The sequence below is a fragment of the Felis catus genome, chromosome C1 (genome assembly GCF_018350175.1).
Source record: "Felis catus isolate Fca126 chromosome C1, F.catus_Fca126_mat1.0, whole genome shotgun sequence".
In the NCBI taxonomy this organism is placed as follows: Eukaryota; Metazoa; Chordata; class Mammalia; order Carnivora; family Felidae; genus Felis; species Felis catus.
In genome coordinates this window covers 148,744,997-148,763,763 of record NC_058375.1, presented here as the reverse complement: position 1 = coordinate 148,763,763, position 18,767 = coordinate 148,744,997, and the positions used below count along the sequence as shown (strand labels likewise).

General features: G+C 35.4%; 1 protein-coding gene across 26 annotated transcripts in view; it reads left to right on the top strand.

Annotated features, from left to right (window-relative positions):
- BAZ2B (bromodomain adjacent to zinc finger domain 2B) overlaps window positions 1-18,767 on the top strand; it is a 500,560-nt gene that overhangs the window by 461,770 nt on the left and 20,023 nt on the right. For 25 of the 26 annotated variants that reach the window (XM_023259353.2, XM_023259354.2, XM_023259351.2 and 22 more), the window contains 4 exons: window positions 7,776-7,809; window positions 9,181-9,221; window positions 9,302-9,408; window positions 10,324-10,503. In XM_023259353.2, the coding sequence (XP_023115121.1) occupies window positions 7,776-7,809; window positions 9,181-9,221; window positions 9,302-9,408; window positions 10,324-10,503 (362 nt within the window). Of the gene's footprint in view, window positions 1-7,775; window positions 7,810-9,180; window positions 9,222-9,301; window positions 9,409-10,323; window positions 10,504-18,767 lie in introns of those variants that run through there. The other variant, XR_006583731.1, reaches the window with a different exon arrangement.

Genomic DNA, 18,767 nt, shown 5'->3' with positions numbered 1-18,767 from the left:
GGTCACGATCTCGCGGTCCGTGAGTTCGAGCCCCGCGTCGGGCTCTGGGCTCATGGCTCGGAGCCTGGAGCCTGTTTCCGATTCTGTGTCTCCCTCTCTCTCTGCCCCTCCCCTGTTCATGCTCTGTCTCTCTCTGTCCCCAAAAAAAAACAAAAACAAAAACAAAAAAAAACGTTGAAAAAAAAATTAAAAAAAAAAAACGCATTTATAGTAATTCTCCTTTGACCTAGGATTGAAATCAGTGGAAAGTTTAAACAAATAAAGTTGGATTTCCTTCTGTTGTTTGGGGGGGATATATTGTGCATTTCATTTTTGAGAGGTTAATTGACAAAATGATGGTATGAAATCAGCAAGTATTTATGACTCTCTTATGTACCCAGGTCTCTGCCATTGCAATAGGGCATGTAAAAGGAAGTATAAGACAGTGTGCCCTTAAAGACGTTTTGATTCTCTATCTTGATGTTCACATGATAACCTAATAATATTACAAGATCTAACATGTCTTTGCTTTCTGAATCATGAAAGAAGTATTAAGTGATATTCAGTATAGTTTTTGTGTTACTATTTGTGTTATAAAAATGGCATTTTATAGCATACTTCCTTATATATGTCATTTATAATTAGTATTTTATGTTAACTAAGATAGACCTTTTCAGTCATTCTGGATTAATGGAATTTTACATTATTAAATACTTTTTGGCATATGTGCTCTAGGTCACATTCAGATATTTTTCTGAATATTCTTAGTTCATTTGGATAAATATACAGGCAAGTGAATTGTTTGGAAATGTAAAGGATGGTGAAAGATAAACATTTAGTCTTTTAGGAGAATTGGGACATATGTTTTAACTATATTTCGTGAGTAGATAAAGAACAAGTTAATTGGTTGATAATAGATTCCATCTGCAACTAAGAATCATTGGTAAGATGGAATGGATACATCTGCTAAAGAGAGAGTAGGAAAAAAGTGAGTAGGATAAAAGATTTTTGAATACAAGTGGCTACATAGGAAAAATGAATTGACCCCAGAATGGGATTATAGGTCAGGTGTGCTAAGGAAGTTGTATAGGGGATAGATACAGGGTAACTATGTAAAAGGCATTATGGAATTTATGCAGATATGGGAGGATTGGGGAAACAGGGCATTCCAAGAGGCAGGAAATTCTTGAGTGAATTACAATGTATTATAAATGGAGAGGTGCCTGGGTGGCTCATTTGGTTGAGTGTCCAACTCTTGATTTTGGCTCAGGTCATGATCCCAGGGTTGTGGAATCTAGCCCTTGTCAGACTCTATGCTGAGTGTGGAGCCTGCTTGAGATTCTCTCTCTTTCTGTCCTTTAGCCCCTCCCCAGCTTGCTCGCTCTCTCTCTCTCTCTCTCTCTCTCTCAAAACGAAATAAATCTTAAAAAAAAAAAAAAAGTATGATAAATGTAAAAAGGAGTAATGGGAATTGAGGCTGGAAAAATAGATTGTAGAGATGAAAGAGAACTAGGATGTTGTTATAACTTGGTATAGATTTAGGAAAACAATTAACTTTGAAAGCATTTCTAATATGCATCTCCTAGCTATAGGAGAGATGGGTGTTAAAGGTTAAATAAAGAAATTAAACTATGATTTAGGTCAATCGTTCTCATACATTTTGGTTTTAGGATTCTTTGACATTCTTAAAAGTTATTGACCTCAAAGAGCTTTTGCTTATATGGATGATATATATCATATATATGCTATATATATGATATCTATATATGATATCTATATATGATATCTATATATGATATATATAATATATATGTATATATTACATGTATATGTGTGTGTAATATATATATTACATGTATATGTGTGTGTATATGTGTGATATGTATATTACATATATATACATATATATGTATATTGCTATTTACCAAAAATAAAACTGAGAAAATTCTAAAATATTTTTAATTCATTAAAAATATATACTCATTGCATGTTAAGATTTTTTTTCTTAGGAAAAATAAAAAGAGTGGTATTGTTTTACATTATTTAAAATCTCTTCAATATCTGGGCTAGCAGAAGATACATGGGTTCTCATGTCTGCTTCACATATTTCATTAGTTCTCAGAGCTATGATGGCATCACCCACGATGGAACAAAATACGTAGGAATCTATTCCATCTTTCTCTGCATCTCTCTTCTAATAATTTTCCTCTAGGCCTTTGGCAGAATTTGTCTTTTGTTCTACCCTACTTCTCTTGATCAACCAGATAAAACAAACATATAGCTTTTGTTCAGGCAGGAAAGATCAGTCTTCCTAATTCAAATAGGGCTGCCACTTTCCATAAATTCTCAGTTCTAGTAGGTAGGATTCCTTGGAAACCAATTTTAAAATGCTCATTGTTGTTAGAGTTCAATAGATAAAACCCTCTTTTCTTCTTTTAAAAAAAATTTTAAAATGTTTATTTTTGAGAGAGAAAGAGCATGAGCGTGGGAGGGGCAGAGAGAGAGAGAGTGAGACAGAGACAGAGAGAGACAGAGAGAGAGAGAGAGAATCATAAGCAGGCTCTGCACTGAAAGCAGAGCACCCAGTGTGGGACTCAGACTCATGAACTGTGAGATCATGACCTGAGCCAAAGTTGGATGCTTAACCTACTGAGCTACCCAGGTGTCCACCCTTTTCTTCTTCTTGAGTCGGAAACCAGTGACAGAGAACTACAGGACAGACTGGATGACATGTCTGTAGATTTGCAGCTGACTTGCTCACTGCTCTTGGGCAGCCAGCACCACTGCAGACCTCCCCTGCAGAGGCAGATCAGGTAAAAGAGAAAATCCAGAAGAGGCTGGGCCAAATGGCCTAATGTCTTCCCCCAAACTTTCCAGTCATCTGTCATTCTTTTTCTGCTAAGCAGGAGAGGAATAAGACCAGGAACCTTATTCCAGAAAGGCTGAGAAATGTACCCTTTCATCCAACAAGATGTTTGTTTATATTTTATCTATTTTGTAAATGTAAAGGATAGAGTTTTATTGTCATGAATTTGGAGTGGCAACCTTCTTGCTCAGTAATGACTAGAATAAGGCTTAAGATCACTCTTCCAAAATCATCTTTTCCCCTCTATCTCTTTACAACATTGTTTATAATCCTATAGAACAGGTCAGTACATTTAGTAGCCTAAAAGTGCACGATGGCGATTTATCAATAGATAAATAAAGATAAAATTATATATTGCATTGCTTTAAATTAGATGTCATGTGAAAGCTTTAATGAAATATGAATGGCCATGTCATCTGCCTTATGTGTTTTTAGGCTGAAACCATCCCCATTATGAATCAATTTTAATGTTAATACATTCATGGGGGATGATGTTCTAGGAAGTAAAATGCAAAAAGTTGGGTTTTGGGATCACATAGAACTAGTTTTCATTCCAGTCCTGCCATTTACTAGCTGTGTGACCTTGAACAGTTTCTAATTCCATATCTTATCTCAACTTCATTTCTCTGAATTATAAAATAGAGAAAATAATAACACTTTCCTCATAAGATTGTTATGAAGCTTAAATAAGAAAATGCTGGGGGCACCTGGGTGGCTCAGTCAGTTGAATGTCTGACTCTTAGTTTCTGCTCAGGTCATGATCTCCTGGTTCATGAGATTGAGCCCCGTGTCAGGCTCTGCACTGATGTGTGGAGCCTGGTTGGGATTCTCTTTCTCCCTCTCTGCCCCTCCTCTGCTGTGTGCTCTCTCTCTCAAAATAAATAAACTTAAAAAAAAAAAAAAATTCCAGCAAAGCATTATTTATTTTGGGGGCATAATAATTGTTTATTAAACATTATGTATATTATTTTTTGTGTAATATAAAACATTGGGCAGTTATATAACATAACATTTTACTTCCTCATTTTCTGACTTCTGCTTGAAGTTTCAACCATTGGCCTATACTGAGGGGTATTATAAAATAAATGTTTGAAATTAACCATGTTCCTTTGAAACAGTTGTTGAGGACTTTTTGTCATAGTATCCTCTCTGTAAACATCATGGGGAAAATAGTTCTTTCAGGTCTCAGTCTGAGGAATTGATGTCTCTTTTCCAAACTTTGAGTTTGTGTTTCTACATTTTTTTAATTGCTAAAGAAGCTCGGAACCAAACTTGCAGCCCTCCTGTGGCAAGGTGGACTGGATTTTATGACATATATTTTTATTTTTAATCTTTATCTTTATTTTTCTTCCCTACCTCGTCTTTGTATTCTCTTCGTCTCCAGTTTCCTCATATAATTTTTACCTTGTTTTTGCTACATCTTGTAAGAGACTTCAAATACTTCATGAGTGAGAAGAAACATAGATAATTACCCCTCCCTTTTTTTGAGAGAGGGAGAGAGAGAGAGAGAGAGAGCAAGTGAGCATGATTAGGGGAGGGGCAGAGAGAATCCTAAGCAGGTTCCACGTTCAACACAGAGTCCAATGAGGGGCTTGATCTCACAACCCAGAGATCATGAACTGAGCCGAAATCAAGAGTCAGATGTTTAACTCACTGAGCCACCAGGCACCCCCATAGATAAATACATTTAAAATAAAAATGCTTGAGTGTAAAATAAATCTTTAAAACTTAGGAACACACTTGACCTAAAGAAATGTTGGTAATTTCATTTGATTAGGGTTTTTTTTGCCATTGTATAAAGCTAGTTTAGATTAAAATGCTTTGGTGATTTCTGATATGGGTGGCTATACGTCATAATGTCACTGATCACCTATGAGTCTATGTATGCTCTTCAATATCAAACACATAACAATATGTATTATTGCTCTCACCCAGTAACCGTCTATATATAATTGACATGTTTGTCTTGTAGTCTTGAGTGAGCGGAGTTGAGGTTTTAGAGTGCCACAAAACTGAAGGAATGCAGTATCAAAAGGCTTGAAAACTAATACTTCCTTTATAAGGAAACCTGGGCTTAAAGTGACAGGGCAGATTGTGGTGGGATGTAGATATGAAAAGTTGGGGAAAGAGTTACATAAAGCAGGCAGGAAATGTATAACCAGGGGCACCAGACAATTGGACTTCTTGTTCAGTGTTGGTTCAGGTTCAATTTAGGGAATATTTTGAGGTTTTATATTGCTTGAGTGATTTCAAAATATTTTATTTTGTGTCTGTTTACAGTGGTTCTGTTATTCTCCTGGTCTTTCCAACTCAAATCTCAAATATTAAAAACTATTATTTTTTTCCTAACTCTAATTTCCTTCCACGAAATCTAATCAGCTATCAAATCCTATGGTATCTTTCTTTGAATCCCATTAGTCAAATTAGAGGTTATAGGAGGTGAGTTGACAATCTTTTCTATCTTCCTAAGTCCATACATCTTCATTCATAATTTCTATTCTTCTTGGTTGGATGTTTAGACTCTTAGGAGATCTTAATGTTTGGCCTTTTGCTTCTCAGATTCACTTTTTTTTTTTTTTTTTTTTTTTTACCTCAATATCAAGTGAACCTATTCCATTGCCTTCATGGCTGACTATCCATTGCCTACAGGATTGCCTACATTTCTTGGGTACTTTGTATTTTTGTTCTAGTGTACATTTTCGGCCTTATTTCATGCTGTTCTCGTATGTGAACTCTTGCTTGTTGTCCTTATTTCTGTCTTCCCAATATTAGATGCTCATAAAGATTACTAATGATGATCCAGCTTTTCAAGTGCTATAGTATTAGGATGAGTCAGTTTTAATTGCACTACATGTAGTTAAGAAGGTGGAATTTCCTTTTAGTTTTCTTTTTTAGGCTGCTCAGAAGTAAAAGTTTTCCCTAAGAATTTTATATATTCTGATAATCATACCTTGTACCTTGAGGAATTTAGGACTCAATAAGAGTATCCACAAATTATGTTTAGTATATATGTACTCAAATAATGTTAGCTGCTAATTAATATTTTCAGTGTTTTTTGGCTGGAATTTAACATTTAATGCTGTAACTGTTTTTTACATCCAGAAAGCATTCTGTGTGCTTCCCACTTTCTTGTATTTTATTTTACATTTGAACATTTAAAGTGTAATTCTTATTTTGAACTTATAACAAAGATTCTGCAGTCAAAATCCATCCTCTACCATGGATAACTTACACTAAACAAGGAATTTTAAGCCCTCCAGTAGGTATGACTCCTGTGGTCTCTTATCAGCTATATTTTAATAATAATAACTATAAATATTATTAAAGTTGTACAGACATTAGTAACACTTATATTGTTGTATTATCTTACCTTGTAGCATATATCATGTAGCATATAGCATATATGTAGCATCATATGTATTTTTAAAGAGGGAAGATACTATGCAGAAACACATTTATCTATTGTTAATTATGTACTTTGTTACAGTGTTTGCATTTTTCTTTGTTGGATGATTTTCTTTTTACCACCAGAATAATCCCAGATGGCTGTTTTTAATTTTATACTATTAAAAGAAACCTTGCAGAGTTCATACCAAGTTTAGAATTACAGTTTTCAGAAATGAGTCACAAGACGTGTGTGTGTGTGTGTGTGTGTGTGTGTGTGTGTGTGTGTGTATGTATGTGTAGAGAGAGAGGTTGGTAATTAAGTCATGGCTATATTAATGATAAAGAACAATGATGTTTGAAACAAAAACCAAGTAACAAGTATAGTTTACTGTTGAACAACATGGATTTGAACTGCATGGGTTTACTTATATGCAGTTTTTTTGGTACAGTACAGTATTTTCTCTTAAGATTTTCTTAACATTTTATTTTTTCTAGCTTTATTGTAAGAATACAGTATAGAATACATATAACATACACAATATGTGTTAATCAACTATTTGTTGTTGGTAAAGCTTCCAGTCAACAGGAGGCTTAGTGGTAGTTAAGTTTTTGAAGAGTCAAAAGTTATACATGGATTTTCTTTTTTCTTAAATGAGATTTGAATTGTAGCTCATAGTATCATTTTTGACAAGAATATTTTTGTAATTCATACATGTATTTATGCATATATCCATATAGCTAGATATATATTTGCACATAGTTTTTATTTTTAAATTTTTGTTTTTTATTTCAAGTCTTTATTTAAATTCTAGTTAGAAATTAACATATATGGTAATATTCGTTTCAGGTGTAGAATTTAGTGATTCATCACTTACATATAACAACCAGTGCTCAACACAAGTGCCCTCCTTAATACCCATCACCCATTTAGCCCATCCCCTGCCCACCTCCCTCCATCAACCCTCAGTTTGTTCTCTATAGTTAAGTCTTTTATGGTTTGCTTTCTTCTCTCTCTCTGTCTCTCTTTTCCTTTCCCCTATGTTCATCTGTTTTGCTTCTTAAATTCCATATATGGGTAAAAATCCTATGGTATCTGTCTTTCTCATACATAGATTTTCAACTGCATGGGGAAGAGGAGAATCAATGCCCCTATCCCTTCATTGTTTGAGGGTCAATTATAAATAGCTTTCCCTTATAGTGTTTTTTCCCTTTGAGTTATTAACTTGATATGGGATTATGTCTTATTTATACATCATAAATGCTTACTCTGTTTATGGCTAGATGGTATAAATAGCATATACTAGTATTAATAAAGTATTAATAAACTAGTATTTAATGAAGTTTATAATTTTCTGAAAAATTTTATATGTGGCATGTAGTCTTTTGAATAAAAGTTCATACATATGAACAAAAAGCTTGCATTCTAAATGTTTGTATATCAGTATCTCAGCCTTTTCTAAAGTTATTTAAATGATTTAAAAATATTAATAACTACCTGGTTTTTATAGAACTTATCACCCATAATTTCCTTTTTCTTTTAAAGATCAGTGGATAAATCTGTCATAGTGTATGATACTGTAAGTATTTCAAAATCTTGCATGTGTGATATGCGTAAATTATGTTTATTAGGGTACTGAACTTCAAGTTTTGTTAGGCAAGATGGATAAAATACTTTCTTTTCTTTTTAGAGTGCCTAAGAATATACATTTTCAAAAGTGCTAAGATAGTTATGCAAGTTATTGGTTCTGGGACAGGCCCTTAAATATTTCAGTAATGATTTTAAGATGGATAGATGTCTAAGGTAGAATGATTAATCTGATCAAAGAAAATACAGATTTAAAGAGCACCAATATCCAAAAAAAAAAAAAAAAAAAAAAACCACTTCAAAGTGATTTTTCTTAAATTTTTATACCAGGTTTCCATAATAGCAAAGAATGAATATTTACCCCAGGGTTGTGGATGGGTGTGCTGAAAGTGGCCTACCACTGGTAGAGATCTGGCTGGCTTTAGAGACTGATAGAAGGAAGAGTAAGTTTTAATAGACTTGGGAAAATGGCAGTTTTTGGTAGAGCCATATGAATAAAGACCGAGTTGCATGAGTATGAAAAAAAAACATTTTACATGTAGCAAAGATGTGGTTGATGAAAATATTCTTCAAGAGAAATCCATGTTGAATGGAGCCTTACAATGATGGAGTTCAGGCTGCAGCGTGCTAGCAAATGAACCAGAGATGTTAATCATCAAAGTGTAGTCGGTCAAGCAAGGAATCTAAACTAGTCTTCTATGTGGGAATTCAAATCGTGGAGTGCTCTGGCAGGAGATGGAAAAGAATACAAACTGGGTGAAGTAGATCCTGAATGTTTCTCAACAAATTTGCTTAAGATTTTACATTCACAAGAATAGCTAGAACACTAAACTTCCTCCATAAAATATGTATATGAATCTCAGCTAAATACAACTAATTGTACATTTGAAACTAATATAACACTGTTAATTATACTTCACTTTTTAAAAATTAATAAATACATCTAGATGCTAGATGGCCAGCTAAGTGTACTCAAAATCTAAGTGACTAATTTCTTTTCACCGGTCCTGCAGTTGGGTACAAGTCAAATGCCATAGCAAAAATACAGGTCATTTCATGTAGTAGATGTTTAGGCTACTGTTAGTAAATTCAAAACCATCAGCAGAAGCCCAGGATCTATTATACTAAAAATTTCTAGGAGGGTGGTCAGCAGACAACAGTGCTAATTACTGAGAGTGAAATAAGTACCTGATAATATTATTATAGAGGCTGTTCTCTTTTTATTGGGTAAAGTTTCAACTTACATTAGTGACTAATTATAATAAAATACTGGTATCATATAAACTATTTATGTCAAATGAGCCTTTATCAGTAACTTTACTCCTGCCTGAGTAAATATAAAGCTGTTTTTATTGTTTTTCAGAATACTGAGAATATACTTCACACATTGACTCAGCACACCAGGTCTGAACTTAACCTCATTTTGTATTAATATAATAAAAAAATTAGTCTGAAGATACATAATAGTTGTCTTTATTAACTAGGTATGTCACAACTTGTGCCTTTGCACCCAATATCCTTTTACTTGCTACTGGTTCAATGGACAAAACAGTGAACATCTGGCAATTTGATCTGGAAACACCTTGCCAAGGTTAGTAAGGGCATCATATTTAACCCAGTTCAATCCCATTCACCATTAAATTAAAAAAATCCTGTAATTTTTGGGGGCACCTGGGTGGCTCAATCAGTTAAGTGTCATGATCTCATGGTTCGTGAGTTTGAGGCCCAAGTCAGGCTCTGTGCTGACAGCTCGATGCCTGGAGTCTGCTTCAGATTCTGTCTCCCTCTCGCTCTCTGCCCCTCCCCCATTCACACTCTGTCTTTCTCTTTCAAAAATAAAAAAACATTAAAAAAAATTTTTTTTAAATCACGTAAATTTTTAACAAATTACTCACTTTGCTTTTTCTCGATATGAAGTGTATATCCGAATGTATAATTTAAAAATAATTTTAGAGAATCTAGTGTTTCAAGTAGTTTATATATGTTAAAGCTGTTGGTAAATCCTTTGAGGAGCACATTCATGGAAATCATACCTCCCAATTTTTTTATAAGCTATTTATTTGTACGCATACTGTTTTTTCAGATAAATATAGCCTGAGAACAAAATGGAAAGCAGAGTTTTACTTTGTTCGTTTTATTTTTGGCCTCATCAAGCAATGTCGACACATAATTTAGGAATTTTACTTTTATTACTGTCAGAGTTAACCGAATAGTGGTGCTGATATGCAGACGATAGAGCACTTTTGCTGATACGAATTTTATATAATAAAAAATTGTTTTTCTAGACTGAAAAGTTCCAAGAGAGTAGTATTTAATATAGTATTAAATAATATTGTAACTGTACATAGTGTTATTTGATTTTTTTGAAATTTCTTAAAAGGTTGTTAAAACACAGCTTTAAGGAAATTTTATTTAGTTTTTAATTCTCAGTGAGAATATTCATAAAGGCAATACTTTCCTTCATTGTTATTTTACCTGCCTTTCTGTTTGTGGGTTTGTTTTTAAGCAAGGAGCACAGAAGACGAGGCGAAGCAATTTCCTGAAGACTGGTCAGAGGATGATGTTTCAGTGTGGCTTTGTGCCCAAGGTTTAAATGACCTTGTTGGTATTTTCAAAATGAATAACATTGATGGAAGAGAATTGTTGAATCTCACCAAAGAAAGTCTGGCTGATGATTTGAAAATTGGTAAGATTAGTGGAAGATGGGCATTCTTAAAAGCGACTTTTAATAATTTACTCCGAAATTGGTTTCAGTTGTATTAATGCTTTCCTCTTACTGTTCTGGCACAGTAATTATGCTGGTATATTTCTTTGTAGAGAAGGATTATGTAGGTTAGATTATGGAAAAGAAATGCTATGTGGTATTTCTTTGAGTAACTAAAGCCACCATGTAATTAATTTTCAAAATGTATTTATTTTAGAAATTGAGATGTAATTCACATGATAAAACTCACCCTTTTATAAGTGTACAATGCACTGATTTTTAGTATATCCACAGAGTTGTATAGCCATCACCACTGTCTAATCCCACAACATTTTCATTTCTTCAAAAAGAAACCCCATGCTCATGAGCGGTCACTCCTCTTTCCCTTTCTTTCTAGCTCCTGGCAACCGCTAATCTGCATTTTGTCTCTAAGGATTTGCCTCTTCTTGACATTTCATAGAAATGGAATCATACAATATGCTGCCTTTTCTGGCTTAGCATGTTTTCAGAGTTCATCCATGCTATAGCATATATTAGTGCTTCATTTCTTCTGATGACTAATATTTCACAGTATAAATTTATCACTTTTTGCTATCCATTTATCAGTTGATTGAATTTAGATTGTTTCCATTTTTGACTATTGTGAATAATGCTGCTCTGAACATTTGTGTACACGCTTTTGTGTAGTATCTGTTTGCAGTTTTCTTGGGTGTATAATTGGGAGTGGAATTGGTGGGTCATATAGTAACTCTGTGCTTACATTTGAGGAACTGCCAGACTATTTCCAAAGCAGCTGTGCTATTTTATGTTCTCACCAGCTATATATGAGTATTTCAGTTTCTTTTCTTTTTTTTAAAATTTTCTTTAATGTCTGTATATTTTAGAGAGAGAGAGAGAGACAGTCAGTGCGAGCAGGGGAGTGGCAGAGAGAGAGGGAGACACAGAATCTGAAGCAGGCTCCAGGCGCTGAGCAGTCAGCACAGAGCCCCCGATGTGGGAGTTCAACTTGTGAACCGGGGATCATGACCTGAGCCAAAATCAGACACTTAACTGACTGAGCCACTCAGACACCCCAAGAATTTCGGTTTCTCCACATCCTCATCAACATGTGTTTTTTTAATTATAGCCATCCTAGTGGTTTCTCATTATGGTTTCAGTATACATTTCCTGGTGACTGGTGATGTTGAACATCTTTCCATATGCTTGTTAGCTATTTGTAGATCTTCTTTGTGGAAATGTCTGTTAAGATCCTTTGGCCATTTTAAAAACTGGGTTATTTGTCTTTTTATTATTTTTTATATAAATTTGGGTATGAGGCTCTTATTAGATATGTGATTTGGAAATATTTTCTCCCTTTCTGTAGGTTAGCCTTATACTTGCTTGATGGTGCCCTTTGAAGCACAGAAATGCAAAAATTTTGATGAAGTCCAATTTATCTTTTTTCCTATTGTTGCTTAGGCTGTAGGTGTCATACCTAATAAACTATTGCCTAATTCTAAGTCTCAAAGATTTAAACCTGTTTTTCTTCTATGAATTTATACGTCTAGCTCCTACATTTAGGTGTGTGATCAATTTTGACTTAATTTTTGGATATGGTATGAGTATAAGGGTCCAGCTTCACTCTTTCAGATGTTGATATCCAGCTGCTGTCCTAGCACGATTTGTCGAAAAGACTATTCTTGCCTTTTGGGATTGTCTTGGCACCCTTGTTAAAAATCAATTGACCACAAATGTGAGGTTTTATTTCTGGACTCTCAATTCTATCATTGACCTATTTGTCAATTCTTATGCTCACACTGTCTTAATTACTGTAGCTTAGTAGTAGGTTTTGAAATTGAAAAGTGTGGGTCCTGTATTTTTTTTTCTTCAAGATTGGTTTTGTTTTTCTGGGTCCCTTGCATTTCCATATGAATTTTGGAATCAACTTGTCAATTTCTGTTTAAAATCAGGTGGATTTAATTAATTAATTTTTAAGTTTTAATTTAAATTCCTGTTAACACAGTATAATATTAGTTTCAGGTGTACAATATAGTGACTCAACATTTCCATACAACACCTGGTGCTCATCAGAAGTGTACTCCTTAAAAAGCCACTTATTTTGCGGTTGCATGGGTGGCTCAGTTAAGTGTCCAACTCTTTTTTTTTTTTTTTAATTTTTAATGTTTATTTTATTTTTGAGAGACAGAGAGCACAAGCTGGGGAGGAGCAGAGAGAGAGAGAGAGGGAGACACAGAATCCAAAGCAGGCTCCAAGCAGCTCTGAGCTATCAGCACAGAGCCTGACGTGGGGCTCAGACTCATGAACCACCAGATCATGACCTGAGCTGAAGTTGGACAGTTAACTGACTGAGCCACCCAGGTGCCCCAAGTGTCCAACTCTTGATTTCAGCTCAGGTCATGATCTCGTGGTTTGTGAGTTTGAGCCCCGCATCAGGCTCTGAGCTGACAGTGCAGAGCCTGCTTTGGATTGTGTTTCCCTCTCTCTGTGCTCCTCCCCCACTTGCTCTTTCTCAAAAATAAACATTAAAAAGAAAAGCCAATTTGATAGGGATTATATTGAATCTGTGAATTAATTTGGGGATTATTGTCATCTTAAGTTTTCTAATCCATAAGCACAGGACGTTTTTCAGTTTATTCAGGTCTTCTTCATTTCTTTTAAAAATGCTTTGTGGGGCGCCTGGGTGGCGCAGTCGGTTAAGCGTCCGACTTCAGCCAGGTCACGATCTCGCAGTCCGTGAGTTCGAGCCCCGCGTCAGGCTCTGAGCTGATGGCTCAGAGCCTGGAGCCTGTTTCAGATTCTGTGTCTCCCTCTCTCTCTGCCCCTCCCCCGTTCATGCTCTGTCTCTCTCTGTCCCAAAAATAAATAAACGTTGAAAAAAAAAATTAAAAAAAAAATGCTTTGTCATTTTCAGTATACAAGTCATTTTTCCTTAAGTGTATAATTCAGTGGTCTTTAGTGTATTCATAGAGTTTTATAACCATCAACAACACTGTCTATTTTCAGAACATTTTTATCCCCTCAAAAGAACCCCATTCTCTCTCCCTAGCCTCTGGCAACCACTAATCTACTTTGTCTTTATGGATTTGTCTGTTTGGGATATTTTTTGTAAGTGGAACCATACAGTAGGTGCCCTTTGTATCTGGCTTCTTCTATGTAACATAATGCTGTCAAGGTTCATCCATGTTTTGTATGTGTAAGTGCTTCAATATGTTAGGTGTCCAGTTTCTTCACCTCTTTCTCAGTACTTGTTATTACCTGTCATCTTGATTATAGCCACCCTTGTAGATGTGAAGTGGTATTAGATTGTGGTTTGGGTTTGTGTTTACCTAATTATATGGAGTATCTTTTCAAGTTCTTATTGGCCATTTATGTATCTTCTTCAGAGAAATGTCTGAGAAGTTAAAATTGTTAAAAATATTTTTAAACTGGTTTATTTGTCTTTAAGTTGTTGAGTTGTAAGAGTTGTTTATTATGTTCTGGAGACTAGATCCTTATCAAAAATAGTTTGAAGTCTTTTTATTTTTTTATTTTTTATGTTTATTTTTGACAGAGTGAGACAAAGCGTGAGTGGGGGAGGGGCAAAGGAAGGAGACAAAGAATCTGAAGCAGGCTCCAGGCTCTGAGCAAGCTGTCAGCACAGAGCCTATGCTGGGCTTGAACCCACGAACTGTGAGATTGTGACCTGAGCCAAAGTCGGGTGCTCAACCGACTGAGCCACCCAGGCGCCCCTAGTTTGAAGACTTAATGTCATGCTGTAATAAAACTAATAACTGGACACTACTATTAACATGCTATAATGAAATCCTACTGAGAAAGCATAGAAAATAGGATATCCATAGTGAGATTTATTGTTAATGAAGAGTCAAATAACAAAAAAAAATATTAAAACCATTTTGGAGTATAGTGTTACACTTTCCTTATATGGTAAATATAGCATATGAGTGTATTTAAATCTCTTGAAATCTTACGGCCTTTAAAAAGTTAACATAATGATGATTTGTGAAAATACTTAGGGTCAGATGGTTTTGTACTCCGGCCATATTATGAGAGCTGTTTTTGTATTTCTAATGACTTATTGCCTTTATAATTTATTCTTTCCTCCTGAAAGTTGGTAACAGTGTAGGGTTGTTTGTTTGTTTGTTTTTCTGCTGATTTTTGCATCTTCATTAGTTGATTTCTTATTACTCTCTCACAATAAATCTTAACAGTACCTTATCATTTAGAAGCACTTAACACTATAAAACAATAATTTCAGATTTCAACAAAGGATGTTTGAAAACAAAAGAAGCATAGTAAAAACAATAGGAATAGAATTCTATTCTGATAGATAAATAAATAATAAGAAATTCTTATAGGATTTAATAAATGATTTGAAATAGTTTTTGAAGGATGAGTCCCAGGATTAGTAGTTACAATCATTTTAAACTTCAGTGAAATAAGTTTCAGCACTATCAGGCCCAAGCCAAAATTGAAATATAATTTAACTTGTATAGTGGTCTAATAGTGGAATTAGGAAAATTATTACTATGAATGGAGACAAAAATGTTAACATTTTCTAGTAAATAATCTATTCTGTGTGTTTAAGATTTGGAAAGTTGGCAAATTAAACAGAATAAATTAGTAAATGGGCTAGGGCATTTATTTTTTCACATAATTCTACGGTACTTGAAAGTTTTTATAGAATTATAAAGAATTATAAAGGATCAAGAAGTTAACTTTAATCTTCTACAAGTACTACTTTAAGCTACAGTGAATTTCTTTTAGTCTTGAATTTTAAGAAAAGCAGATTCTTAAGATAGTATATTGGCATAATAGAGAATTGAAATTGAGTCTAAAGAAAAAATGTGCTAAGAGGCAAACTGATGAGTAAATGATAATGAATTTTATTCTTTAGATGCATAACTCTCTTGCTTTTGACTTGTGATACAATTGTTAGAACAGTTCCCAAGTCAACGCGAGTAAGTAGGAATTTGTGTATTCGTCATATGGAGGAATTGTGCAGTAAAGCACATTGGGGTGTTAGAGACCAAAGTATGTGTATCTATTATGTTTGACACTTAAAAAGTTACTTTTTAGGAATCAAGCAGTCTATGAAATTTTCTAGTGAGCCTTTTATAAATATATAATAAAGGAACTTTCTATAGACTTGAATATCTGCTGGAGTTTGATGCTTTAATCTAGGATAACCATCCTTTCTTAGGATTGTGTTAATGGAAACCAGGGTACACTAGCCAGTTGTAACTAGAAGATAACTCTTTGTATTTAGTCTCACGTTTGCATAAGAAATGTCCAGACAGATTAAAGGTACAAAAGATCCTTGACGTTGAGAGAGAGAGCTGTCTTAAGACATTTGTGAATCCACGAATTTGTGAACTCCACTATAGTATTTAATCTCTCATTCAAAAGTCATTAAGTATGAAGGGTGAAGAGCGAGAGTCTCTCGCTTCTGAGATGTGATAGTAGCAAGCAGTAAATCTGGCCACATGACTTTCATCTGCACCTTGGCTTCAGTTTATGTTTGGGTCTCAGAAATTTTAAATTGCTGCCTGCCTTGGAGTGTGGAATTGCTATAGATGATATAGTGGTAGAAACCTGGAATGACAAATGCCAAAGAACTATTCTATATCATGTCAGTCCTTACACCTACATTCAAATAATTATCAATCATAGAGTCCTAATTGGGAATGAAGTTTTTTCAAAAGGCTTCTTCTACCTTTTGCTCTTGTCTTTCCAAGAAACCATAAAGCACATGAGACATTTTTATCATTTTCTAGCTTAAAATTATAATATCAAATTGTTCAATCAGATGCTTTTTCAAACTTTATGCAGCAACTGAGCATCCTTAGATTTTGAGTTTCTTCAATTCCCAGAACTACTTCCTTATGTAGATTTTCATTTGTTGCCTAAGTGAACTATCATGAACTACTGGAACATTCACTGTTTTGTTGTTGTTGTTATGCACGATTAAAGTGACACAGTCCCTTTAGTTCTGGTCTAGTTACTGTGAGCCTGTGCATGGACCTGCTGCTGGACTGGGCAGTTCAGTTGCTGCTCTTAAATTGGCCCACCACACTTTCCAGTGGGAACTTGTGGGCATTTGGGGGGGCTCCTTTCCTTAGGCCGGTCAGATGTCCTGTTACTTCCACACAGGTGTCAACCACAGGTCTGTGGAGGTTGGTGGTTTGTCCTCGCCTGCTTATACGGTGGGGTTTGTGAGACACCTCGCCACTTTACTTTGTTGCGGAGATTGTCTGTGGGATTTGATTTTGCTCTCTCACTCTTTTTTTATGTGGAGATTCGGAGAAATTAAAAAGCTATACTGCTTCTACCACCGACTTATCCAAATCCTTTTGAAAAAAAGCCCTACTTGTATCTATCATCATGTTTCCCTTTTCTTTTCCTATCGTTTGTACGTCTTTGTTTTCCCTTGACCATTCTAGTCAGGAGTTGTTTTTTTTTTTAATAGTTTTTTTTTTTTTAAATATGTTTTTGTTGTTCTGTTCTTTCCTGAGAAACTGGCTTCTGGTTTTGTTGTTCTCTCTCTGGGCAGTGGAGAGGTGATGGAGTGACCAGCCTGATGAGCTGTGTTTCTTAGTTCTGGGCGACAGCTCTGTCTTGTTATGGTGGCTCCAGCCATTGCTGGCCTTGCTGCTTCAGCAGTGATCCATACAGGACACAGCTGGTAGAGAGAACGGTAGAGGTATCAAGGTCTCTCTTCCATTCGTGTACACGTATCTCTGCTGTAAGTGGCCATCTTCCGTCCCTCACTCTGGAACCCAGTTACCTCTATTTTCTTAGGGGCTTTTCAGAGTTTTGTTTTATATCTTTGGTTGTTATTTGTGTGTAGACTCCATCAGTTCTCAATTATGTAGCATTTTCAGGGTTGGAGAAGAGAGTACAGGAATTGTTGTCCTATTTAACTTGACATCTTATTAAGAACCACATGCCTTTTCAGAGTTACAATAAATATATCCAGATAGTTCCCATTACCCATACTAAGGGTTTACTAGCCATCAGCTGGTAAGGGTCTTTTCTTCCTGAGCAATTAAATTTAATAATACCCACTCCCAACCCCCAGTCACAAAAGGAGATATTTGTTTCTGGCTAAGCTCTGGGGATATCACTTGGTAATTGCTTCCCTGAGGGCAAAGTGAACTGATTCCACTTTTAAATGACATTAAAATTGGACACGGATAACACCCAATTTAACTTTTTCTTATCTGGGGGCATTTTGAAATAGGTTTTCTGTGTTCTCTATTATAAAAATCATAAGCATTCTAAATATTAGCACCCATATTTTTTGACAGGGAAATATATATTTTTCATAATATTAAATGCTTCTGTATCTTTTTCTTGTATGTTGTATAACTATCCCTTTAAATGAGATGACTTCTAATTGTAAACATGTTGTGGTACTTTTAAAAAACTGTTTAAAAACTCTTCAATTTGGTTTTGGTGAATTACATAGGAAAGAATTCCTAGGAAAGCAGTGCCGTAGTCCCTAAGAGGCAGGCGGCTGCTAGGTTGACTTGCCACACTTCCGTAGACTGTGGGCAACGAATCCGAATAGATTTAAACAGTGTATTCCTCAGGGCACAGCAAGCAGCGTGAGCTTCAAGGTTTTTCTTTCCCCCCGAAGTCTTGTGAGGGCAGTTTGTGTCTGTGTCATAGCGGAGATACCCTGAGCTCACGAAACTCTTTCATCTTTTGAGGGGATTGCTAGCAAACCTAGCCCAAGAGTCATTTTATCTTTGTACCTATCACAGAACAAATCTGCCCTCTGACTGGGAGGGACACAAATTACTGCAAAAAAGTCATCATAAGGGGTGTATAAACACCCTGAAGAATTGCCTCCCAACAAAATAAAAAGCTGATTTGGCTTTTCATGAAAACTGTGAGGTGTTGTGAAATGTAATTTTTTTCTTCTACCCACCCCCCTACCTTCACATGTCTCTGTCTAAAGTAGAACTGTCACTGGGGCACCTGGGTGGCTCAGTCGGTTAAGCGTCCGACTTCGGCTCAGGTCATGATCTCGCGGTCCGTGAGTTCGAGCCCCGCATCGGGCTCTGTGCTGACACCTCAGAGCCTGGAACCTGCTTCAGATTCTGTGTTTCCCTCTCTCTCTGACCCTCCCCCGTTCATGCTCTGTCTCTGTCTCAAAAATAAATAAACGTTAAAAAAAAAAATAAAAAAAAAATAGAACTGTCAGTTCTAAAAAGGTAAACAGCTAATAACACTAAACCTCC